This window comes from Lipotes vexillifer, unplaced genomic scaffold (assembly GCF_000442215.2).
Source record: "Lipotes vexillifer unplaced genomic scaffold, Lipotes_vexillifer_v1.1 scaffold1129, whole genome shotgun sequence".
Taxonomy (NCBI): domain Eukaryota; kingdom Metazoa; phylum Chordata; class Mammalia; order Artiodactyla; family Lipotidae; genus Lipotes; species Lipotes vexillifer.
Genome location: NW_006789022.1, coordinates 4,277,600 through 4,288,933, shown reverse-complemented (window position 1 = coordinate 4,288,933; position 11,334 = coordinate 4,277,600). Strand labels below are relative to the sequence as shown.

Genomic DNA, 11,334 nt, shown 5'->3' with positions numbered 1-11,334 from the left:
AAAAAAAAAAAAAAAAAAATCATTCTTAGCTCACAGGCCATACAGAAATGGGCAGTATGCCATCGTTTGTCAACTCCTATGCCAAGTAAAAGAGGCCAGATGCAAAGACTCTACACTGTATGATTTCCATTTATATCGTATTCTGGAGAAGGCAAAACTACATAGCAGAAAACAGACCAGTGATTGCCCAGGACAGAGTGAGAGGGGAGGAGGAGATGTTCCACATCTTTATCAACACTTGGTATTGTCAGGGTTTAATTTGTTTTTGTTTTTAGCCATTCTAAGAGACATGTAGTGATGTGTCGCTGCAGTTTTAGTTGGCACAACCCTAATGACTAAGGATATTGAGGGTCTTCTCTTTTCTTTTCTTTTAATATTTATTTGTTTATTTGGCTGTACCGGGTCTTAGTTGCTGCATGCAGGATCTTCGATGCGGCACACGGAATCTTTTAGTTGGGGCATGTGGGATCTAGTTCCCTGACCAGGGATCAAACCTGGGCCCCCTGCACTGGGAGCGTGGAGTCTTACCCACTGGACCAACAGGGAAGTCCTGAGGGTCTTTTCAAGTCATTTGCCTTTCATACCTCTTTGGTGTTGTGTCCCTAAATCTTCCTCCTGCCTTTTTTTTAAATTGGGTTTTTTGTTTTCTGTTTCACTACCAGCATTTGATGCTCTAAATTTCCAAGCACTGCTTTAGCCTTATGATACAAATTTGGGTGTGTTGTGTTTTCATTTTCATTCAATTCAAAATAGTTTCTAATTTCCCTTGTGACTTCCTCTTTGACCTGTGAGTTATTTAGAAGTATGTTTAATTTTCAAATATTTCCAGATTTTCCAGGTATTTTTCTGTTGATTCCGTTGTTGCCACAGAATATATGCTATATAATTTCAGTTCTTTTAAATTTCTTGAAATTTGTTTTATGGCCTGAAATGTGTATATCTTTTTTTTTTTAAATATATTTATTTATCTTTGGCTGTGTTGGGTCCTCGTTGCTACGCATGGGCTTTCTCTAGTTGTGGCGAGCGGGAGCTACTCTTCATTGCAGTGCGTGGGCTTCTCATTGCCGTGGCTTCTCTTGTTGCGGAGCACGGTCTAGGCGCGCGGGCTTCAGTAGTTGTGGCATGTGGGCTCAGTAGTTGTGGCTCACAGGTTCTAGAGCTCAGGCTCAGTAGTTGTGACGCACGGGCTTAGTTGCTCCACGGCATGTGGGATCTTCCCGGACCAGGGCTCGAACCCGTGTCCCCTGCATTGGCAGGCAGATTCTCAGCCACTGCACCACCTGGGAAGCCTGAAATGTGTATATCTTAATAAATGTTCCATGTGCATTTATTTGAACACAACATGTTCTGCACTTGTTGATGAAGTTTTCTGTAAATGTCAACAAGGTCAAGTTGGCTGATACTGTTCTTCATGTCTTGTATATTCTGGTTGATTTTGTCTGTACTCTCTATCAATTAATAAGGAGTGTTGAAATCCCCAACTATAATTGTGGATTTGTCTATTACTCCTTTCAGTTCTCACAGTTTTTGCTTCATATACTTTATAGCTCTGTTATTATGTGAAGACATATTTAGGATTGTTCGATTTTCTTGATGAATTGAGTCCTTTATCATTATGTAATGTCTGTCTTTATTGCTGATAGTTCCAAAGTGTCTGATAGTAGACAGACACTCCAGCTTTCTTTTGATTAGTGTTTGCATGGTATATATTTTTCCATTTATATTAGTTTTCTATTGTTACCACAAACTTTAGTGACTTTAAGCAACAACCGTTTATTAGCGCACAGTCCTGTAGGTCAGAAGCTGTGCCCAGATCTCACAGCCTGAAATCAACGTCATCTCTTCTACATTCCTGCCCGGAAGCTCATTCAGGTTTCAGGGAGCATTCATTCCCTGAGGCGTAGGACTGAGATCCTGGTTGTCTTGCTTGCTGTTAATGTCTTTCAGCTTCTAGAAGCTGCTCTCAGGTTCTTGCCACATGGCCCCTCTGTCTCAGCATTGGAGATCCTCCCTCACGTGGAATCCCTCTCATGCTTCAAATCTCTCTGACTTACCCTTCTGCCACCAGCTGGGGAAAATTTTGCTTTTAAAGAGCTCACGTGATTAGGTAGGTCAGAACCACCTGGATAAGTTTCCTGTCCTGACTGTGCCATATAACATAAGCCAGTCATGGGTGTGAAGACCATCATATTCACAGTCCTGGGGATTACACAGGGCTTGTACACAGGGGAGTGGGAGATACTGAGGGCCAGCCTAGAAGGCTGCTTACCACACCATTCTTTTAATTTATCTTTGTCTTTAAGTTGAGCTTCTTATAGATAGCATATATAATCATTCTTCTTTATCCAATCTTATAGTCTTTTTCTTTTCATTGGTATGTTTTGGCCATTTACACATAATTAATTACCAGTGTGGCTGAACTAAAATCTACCGTCTTTTTTTTTTGTTTCCTATTTCTGCTGTCTGTTCTTTGTTCTCTTCCCCTTCTGTTACCATGGATTTTTTGGGGGGAGGGTATTTAAAATTTCATTTTATCTCTGCTATTGGTTATTTTTTTCTTTTTTTTTTTTTTGGCCACACTGTGTGGCATGTGGGGGGATCATGTGGCATGTGGCATGGAATCTTAACCACTGGACTGCCAGGGAAGCCCCTCCGCTATTGGTTTATCATTTATATCTCTCTATAATTTTTTTTTAGTGATTGCCCTAGGATTTACAGTATACATTTTTAATTAATCATAGTCTACCTTCAAGAATAGTATACTAAAAAAAAAAGAAAAAAAAATAATAGTGTACTGCCTCATGTATAATGTAAGAACTTTCAGTAGTACACTGCAATTTCTCTCTTCCATGTTTTGTGCTTTTGTTGTCACACTTTTTACTTTTACTTATGTTGTAAGTCTACACTACATTTCTATTGTTTTACTTTAGACAGTTATCTTTAGAGCAATTTAAAATAAGGGAGAAAATACATTGTATTTTGTATTTTGTAAATATGTAAATTATAACACATTATATATAAATATGTATGTAACATAACACATATTATGTATAAGGTACATTATATTTACCTTCATTTTAATCATCTCTGGAGATCTTCATTTCTTTACGTAGATCCATGTTCCTCTGGTATCATATTCCTTCTGCTTGAAGAACTTCCTTTAATATTTCTTGTAGTGTAGGTTGGCTATTATGAATTCTCTCAGCTTTTGTTTGTCGTTTTCAAAAGATATTTTCAGTGGATATAGAATTACAGGTTCGCAATTATTTCTTTTATTTTTTAAAAATTATTTATTTATTTATTTTATTTACTTGGCTGTGCTGGGTCTCAGTTGTGGCAGGTGGGCTCCTTAGTTGTGGCTCACCGGCTCCTTAGTTGTGGCATGCGAACTCTTAGTTGTGGCATGCATGTGGGATCTAGTTCCCTGACCAGGGATTGAACCCAAGCCCCCTGCATTGGGAGCTCAGAGTCTTAACCACTGTGCCACCAGGGAAGTCCCCACAATTATTTCTTTCAGCACTTTACATGGGCACTCTTCTTTTGTGAGGCTGTTAGTATGGAGGATCAAGTCAGTCTGGTTAGGAATTGAGCTGAATTTGGATCTGTGTTTCCTACCTTATGTTATTGTTGGAAATTTTTCATCCATTATCTCTTCATATGTTTCTTCTGCCTCATTTTCTTCCTCTTTTCCTTCTGGGATTCCAGTTACACTTGGTTTAGACTGATATTGTCCCACAGCTTTTGGATTCTGTGTTTTGTGTCTTTAACTCTTATTTTTCTTTTCATGTATTAGTTTGAGTAATTTGTATTGGATAATATTTATTGACCTTTCTTCCACTTCACTAATTCTTTCCTTGACCATTAAATATTATGATGAGTCCATTCTGCTTATGGGTTACTATATTTCTATTTTTATTTTTAACATTTCCATTTGACTTTCACAGTTTCCACCTCTGCTGGAGCTCCTTATCAGTTCATGCATTTTTCCTACTTTTTCCACTAGCACCTTTAATATAATAGTCATAGTTACTTTATTTGAATCCCCTGTCTAATAGTTCTAACATCCACGTCATCCCTGAGTCTGTTTCTGTTGACTGCTTTGTCCTTTCACAGTGTGTTGATTTTCACTTTTCATTTGCATGTGTGTTAGACACATTTGATTAAATGTTAGACATCATGAGTGAGACAGTGAAAACTGAGGGAAATGGTCTTTATGCTTAGAAATGGGCATGATTCTTCTGCCGGGCTGTCGGAATGGGAATCGAGTCAGTCTAGTTAGGAGTTAAGCTTACTTTGGATTTTGTTATTGCTTTGGTTCCCTTCAGTTCACCACCAGCCTCTATTGTTACCATGTGCATCTTCCTGTATTTCTGTGCTTCAAAGGAAATCTCTCTCCATGCTGCTCTTGCCCTCTCCCAGCTGTAGATACCTATTGATTTCCACTTGGTGCTTGTTGGTTTGGGGAAGGGAGGGTATTCTCTATTATCCTGGTCCAGCTTTGGTCCCTGTGGCCATGGGTCTTGGGGGTGGGCTTTCTCAGTGATGCTGCTGGTCCCATCAGGGTAGAGGATTTTTTTTCTTTTACCCTTCCACCAGCCCAAATGTGTCCTCACATGTGCCCTGTAGGAGACAGGATTCGCTGATCCACTCCCAGCCCCTTGAGGCTTTTGTTCTTCGGAGAAGGAAGGGCCAGGCTGGGCATTATGCTTTTGTGGGTGGGCGGGCAGTATTGGCTGCTCCCCTCCACGTGGCCTGTATCACTGAGGGAGGCTTTCTCCAGCTTCCTGCTCTGGACACAGTCTTTGTCATGCACATACTTAGTGGGGGACTGTTGAGAAGAACCTGCACATTGGGGCAAATTCTCCGTGTGTCTGTGGCTCCCAGAGGTTTTTGTACCTCTCATGCTAGCCTACTTGGCTTTCAGCGGCTGATGAACAATTTAAGCTAAACTCTTCTTACCTGTTTGTATGTGCCCAGCACCTCGTCTTCCTGTGCCCTCTCTCAAGTGAGCATGTGTTCGTATCCATTTTCTCCTTTGAGGGGTCTCTTTGCTTAGATTTTATTCTCGTGGGTGCCCTGTGACCTCAGCGCTCTGATGACTTCAGAAAGTTACGATAGTTCTACTTGATCTGACTTCTTCTTGTTGGGATGAGTATAATGTTCTTTCCAACTTTCAGCATCCTGGGGGGGCCTAAACCTCCTTGATCTTATTCTGGTCGTCACACACAAAAAAACAGATGCCGGGCTCTGTGCCAAGTGAGGGGAAATCAAGCTTTGGTTGGGGGAATTCCCTCTCCTAGCATTGTACTTAGTCTTGCTAGGAGGGTAATTCCAAAGCTTATTACCTAAGGTTTCCCAGTGGGAGGCTTTGCTTGTAATTTGAACCTTAAGTGAGCATCTCAAGGTTGGAAAGAAAGATCGGAGGTGAGCAGCATCCTGCCAGACCCTCTTCCTCTGGCCTGAGGCTGGCATCCTCATCTCTCCGCTCTCGGTGCCTTTGTTGCCTCTCCATGCAAATCTGGTTCTCCAGGTTCATGTTAATTTGGGGGGCCTCTATTAGCTTTCCAGTAAATTCTTTCATGCTTAAGTTTACTAGAGTTATCAGTTGTTGTCACTTACATCCAAGGATTTTTGCCTCAGGAAATATATAGGCTTGAAGGGAAAACACAGTACTCAGAAAACAACTGAAGTGCCAAATGCAGAGCAAAACAGTACGGCCAAGATTGGACAGGCCAGGGGTCAGCAGAATTGCTCATGGAAGACCAGATAGTAAATGTCATCGTCTTGCAGTCATATGGTGTCTGTGGCAGCTACTCAACTCTGCCATCGTAGCACAGAAGCAGCCACGCACAGTATGTAAACAAGTGAGAGCAGCTGTCCCAGTAAAGCTCTTTACAAATACTGGCTGCTATAGGTTGCCAACCCGCGGTACAGGCTGCCGTGTATATTCAGAGGAAGAATGGAGCTGCTCTGTATATCCACTGTGGTTTTTGGCCAAGGCCAGAGTTTCGAGTTTAAAGATCCTTATACCTGGCAACTGACTGACCAATGTAATTCTTTTTGCCCATCCTTCTCTTGCAGAAGCAAAGCCAGCCCCAGAAATATTTGAAAACGAAGTCATGGCCCTGCTGAGAGACTTTGCTAAGAACAAAAACAGAGAGCAGCGACTACGGGCCCCAGATCTCGAATACCTCTTTGAAAAGCCACATTGAGCTGAGCGCCACTGCCTGCCTGGCCTCGGTCTGCGGATGCTCACTGCTTATGATGGGTATTGGCCTTGATGTCCTGCTTCTCCTTAGACGCTCAGCCCACCCAGACCATTGGTCCTGCCTCCAGTGATGGACCCGCCTCTCTCCTGAGGACATGTAAATGTTCAGTGTATCTCATTCTAAGACCTTGTGGTTCTGTTCTAAGCCTCAAAGCGGTTTGTCTAAGTTACCGGTGTTCAGGCCTGACTTTTCTCTGGCTCCACAGGAGGGCACTGTAGTGGAAGCGATTGTGCCAGCTCGTTGCTTCAGCCAGAAGTGAGCTCAATGCAGAGGGGCAGCCAGCTCTTTGTGCTGTGTGGAAAGCTCCCCGGGTGACCCAGGTCTTTGTTCCAGTGAAATTCCCCCTTCCAACCTGGGATGGTTCTTTCTGCCAAGGGAAGCTGATCCAAGCCCCCTGAGCAGAATCCTTCAAAGGCCCAGCAGGCAGAATGACGGCAGTGGGCAGGAATGGTGTGGGCGCGCTACTTAAGAGTCAGCATCCTCATCAGATTTTCTCTAAAATGCTCACTTTGTAAATTGAACGATAATTGAATATTAAAGAGTATTTTAAAAAGGAAAATCACACCTCCCCAGCCCTCACACAATTATTTTAATTTTGTCTCTTCTCATGTAATCCACGGGCATATGTTTATAGAGCTTTACAAGGTCACAGTTGTAGGTTTTATCTTCATGCAGCACTAGAGCAGACATTTTCTCTATTTCTACAGAGTCTCCACGATCATTTTAGTTGACAGACTAGTAACGCATAAGAAATAATGTGTTAGGATGAATTAGCTGAAAGTGTTTAGCTCTAGGACTAGAAGATTTCGACCTTGCCAGGAGGGTAGTCTCACTGGAGGAATTTTCCCCTAGGAGCTGTAAACCAGTCAGAACGGCCATCACCCAGACTGGGCCAGGACCATTAAAGGTGCGATCGGAGGAAGGCAGGCCAGAATCGCTAAGCAGGTGGTTGGTGAGCACAAGAGCTGCACGCAGGCAGGAAGCACACGTTTCCAGCATTATTGAGCTTTGGGGTTCCCACGGAGCTTCCTCATGGTCCTGCCTGCCCCTCAGTGTCCCTGGCTGAAGAGAAAAGAGGAGAGAACCAGCCTTTATTTACTTACATGATCTCAGTAGAGCTTCACAGCTCTCCTGCAGACAAGTGGTGTCACACCTATTTTATAGACGTGAAAGTAGGCTCAGAGAGAGTGATTTGTCCAAGATTAAGTCACTACTCAGTCAGAAAGCCAGAATCTTGCTTAGTTCAGTCTGTCTCCAAAGCTCATGAACTTTCTGCCCGAACATGCTACCTTACTGGTGGAAACTGTAGAAATCTACGCTTTGAGAAGTTATAGCAAAGAAACTTGATGGTTCTGAGCCATGACCTGTGTGTCACATAGGGCAGGGGTCCCCAACCCCCGGGCTGTGGACTGGTACTGGTCCACGGCCTGTTAGGGACCGGGCCACACAGCAGCAGGTGAGCGGCGGGCGAGTGAGCAAAGCTTCACCTGCTGCTGCCCATTGCTTGCACTACCACCTGAACCATGGCCCCGCCCCCCCATCTGTGGAAAAATTGTCTTCCATGAAATTGGTCCCTGCTGCCATAAAGGTTGGGGACCGCTGACACAGGGAACAGGAAGCTGCCAGGTGCTTCCCAAAGTAAGCACTTGGTTACCCATGGTAGCTCGTAAAGTGAGGGTAGGAACTGGTTACAAGTCAGATCCTGACTCTGCTGCTTACTGTCTGGATAAATGAATTGGCTTGAGCCTCGATTTCCTCATCTATAAAATGGGGATGATGATGCTCCCTGTCTTAACTGTCTGTGAAGATCAGACGTGAAGAGATAAAGCACACGGAGCTCTTCCATGGTCCCCAGCACGCAGTAAGCTCTCGGTAGATATTAGGTGTCAACGTTAGGTCATGGCCTCAGCCTGAGATTTAGGAGCTGTCTCCTAACACAAATGGCCTGCCGTGTCAGCGAGGTCACCAGAGCTTCATGCAAGGCAGAGTCCTGCAGGTAGAAAAGCCAGACCTGTTAAGGAACCATGGGATGTCTTACCAGCCAGTAAAGACTGGAGAGAAAACAGACCCTGGTGTCAAGGACTTCGATGGAAAAATCTGTAGCACTGTCACCTAAGCAAGGAATGAGAGTGAGAAATGGCAGGCAGAAGCAGACATCGATCGCCCTGGGAGCTCACCACAGACTCTGGCCAATCTCTCGGGCCTCATTTGATGTACTGTGTGGAGAATGTTAAACAGAGTTTATGTAGAGAGATGTCTGGACTGTCAGGAGTGTACACGAGTTGGGCAGTGACTTAACGCATCTATCCTGGACTCATACGCAACAAATCCCAGCAGCCAAGTATGCAGCTTGGGCTTTATCCCCCTGGGGTTTGATCTCTCCTAACCCTGATTTTGTCTTTTTTAACATAACGTTCAGCTGCTGCCACTTTGACCTGGGAATGGCATGCTTCTAAAGGAGATGTTTTCTTCCCAGGCTGCTGTCTTGTGTCATCTCTGAAAGTGAAGGATCTTGCTTAACTTCAGCTGCTCAGTGTCAGACCAGGGGTGCTGTGTAAACAGTTTTTCCCTTTATTAGGCATTAAGTAAAACTAGGCCAGCCACAGGACATTTTAAAAAAATTAATAAACATATTGCAAGGGCCAGCAGCCCCGCAAGAGCTGTGATGAGCAAAGCTGGACTTATTCCTCTCCCTGTGCCACATCACTGCTCACTGACCTCATTCAGAGCCTCTGTGGGGCACCCAGGCATCTGGCCCTGCCCTGTCCCATCTGAAGTGGTCTCACAAGACCTGTCGCACAAGCTCCCACATCAGACGTCAAACTGGGGCAGTAAAAGCTGTCCTCTCCCCGTCATTTCCTCTCTTAATCATTTTAGGTCTTGAGAATCCATAAGCCAAATCCCTTTTGCCCGACCCTGATCCTTAGATGGGGCATATCTGTCGGGGTCATCACAGAGGCACCTCTGACTGGTGTTGGCCGTCGTCTGGAGGTCATCTGCTCTGTCTCTTCAGCTCAGTGAGGGTGGCACTGACCCAAACCTTGTTCATATTTTTAAACATCCCCAGGGAAAGATTCCACTGGGGGAGTAGAGAGTCTTACTTTTATCTTTCCATCCATCTGCTCTCGTGGCTAGACAGGAAGTTTCCATGATGGGGAAGTTCACGCAGCCTTAAATGGCAAGCAGGGCTGGGAGACCTGTGCTGACAGCATCTTATTGGTACAGCCCGTCGTCGTATCTGAGGATGGAGGACTTGCCAGCTGAGGGTGCTGATCAGCTCCCAGTTAAGCCACCTTGTTCAGTTTCCCAGTGAACCCTCTGGCATTGAGGACTGGGCGTTAGGCTCTTCCCTAGTCGGGTGACCTGAGGCAAGGAGTGGAGTGCTCCTTTGCCTTTAAGAAACAAATGTCAGCAGTCGGACATTTCAGGGCGGATGGTGGAAAAGTTGAAGCTGTCCAAGATAACATCAGGTGTCCAAGGAGAAGACGTGCAGAGGAGAAATCTGCCTCCTCACGACCTGAGAGGTAGGCTTTTGCTAGGTCCCAGGTCTCGCCTGAATCCAGATATTCCCACCAAGGAGGAGAAAGTTCTCTTTAAAAGGACAGTGTGAACACATTTTACGTAACTACGCATCACAGCATGTAGAGTTAAAAAAGCAAATTATGATGTTAAGATGTACATTTTGTTTCGCAGTGGATTTCAGTTAGTTAGTATGTGGTGAAATGTTCACATTTGGTGATGCCCTGGGACGCATGTTGGAGAAATAGAGCAGAGCAGTTCATGGCAGCTGCTTAGGGGTCAGGCCTAAGGTAGAGTCCTGGCTCTCCCATTGGTCAGTTGGGTTGGTCACGTTGTTTAACCTCTCCACGCTTCTGTGTCTCTCATCTGTAGAAAGGAAAGTCAAAGAACCACCTCACGTGTGGGTGTAAGGACTAAATAAGTCACCTGTGTGAAGTGCTCAGCACAGCATCTGGCACCTGAGCGACACTCATAATCGCAGCTAATGGTGGTGTTGGCCGAAGTCACGCCCAGCACCGCTAAGAGCATTCCTCGAATGACATCACTCAGGCCTCACAACAGGGATATGAGATAGGCACAACTATCAATCCCTTGGCCAGGTGAGGAAAGTGAGGCCTGGTGAGATGAAGCTGCTTGCCGGAGGCCGCAGGCAGGAAGCATGAGAGCTGGAATTGGAAGCCAGGCAGTGGGCCTCCAGGGCCTGTGCACCGAGGCCCTGTCTGCTACCTCAAAACACGAAACTGTCGTCATTAGTCTTCTGCTCCTGACTCGTCTCCTGCATCTTGCCTTGGTCCATGGAGGACTGCTGTGCAGAGTCCTTCGTGGAGACCCCCTCTCCGTTCCCTATAGGCTCTCCCCTCCCCCTCAGGCCCTGACTCTTGTAGAGATGATATCAGAGCCTCAGCAGTTCCAGCCTGAACACCTGAGCCCTCCAAGCAGGACAGGTGCAACCTAGCTCTCCAAGTGACGGTCTGGAGTTCAGAGAGACTGCCTTTGGGTTTTCGGGGGGCCAGGGGCAGGGCTCGATCTCTGCCCTGCTTCAAGGCTTCCATCCTTACCCTGAGCAGCAGAGATGAGGGTGGAAGCTTTCTGGGTCTTGCCGTCACTATCCGTCTTTTCCTTCCAAGCCACAGGCTGTCTCAGAGCTGGATGTGGCTGGTCGGAGACTATGTGAACCCCATTCTAGGGCCCCCAGCTGAGTTGTCCAACCTCTACTGCGCCCACTGGCTCCAGCACTTTTGCTGACAAGCTACTGCTGGTTGCTCCTAAGAGCACAGGCTCTCCCCTGCTCCCCTGTCTCTCTTTGCTCCCACCCCTAAGCAGAGTCATGAAGAGTGAGAAGGTTTTAGGAGATGTTATACTAGATGCTGTGTTTCCTGCGCAAATAGAAACAACAGTGGGCTTGGTCCAAACAGGAAGAGTGATGATCAGAAATCTAATTAGAAAGTTACGCTATAATGGTTTTCAGTAGATGCTGGGGATCAGAGAAGGATTTTTTTTTTTTTTTTTTTTTTTGGCCACGCTATAAAGCGTGTGGGATCTTAGT

The 11,334-nt window shown here is 45.4% G+C and overlaps 1 protein-coding gene across 1 annotated transcript in view; it reads left to right on the top strand.

The window, feature by feature from the left end:
• Positions 1-6,828, top strand: part of SDHAF2 (succinate dehydrogenase complex assembly factor 2) — a 13,887-nt gene extending 7,059 nt beyond the window's left edge. Inside the window, exon 4 of the mRNA XM_007462177.1 lies at positions 6,082-6,828. Within this exon, the coding sequence (XP_007462239.1) occupies positions 6,082-6,212 (131 nt within the window). The 3' untranslated portion in view covers positions 6,213-6,828. The remainder of the gene's footprint in view (positions 1-6,081) is intronic.
• Positions 6,829-11,334: the final 4,506 nt, after the last annotated feature.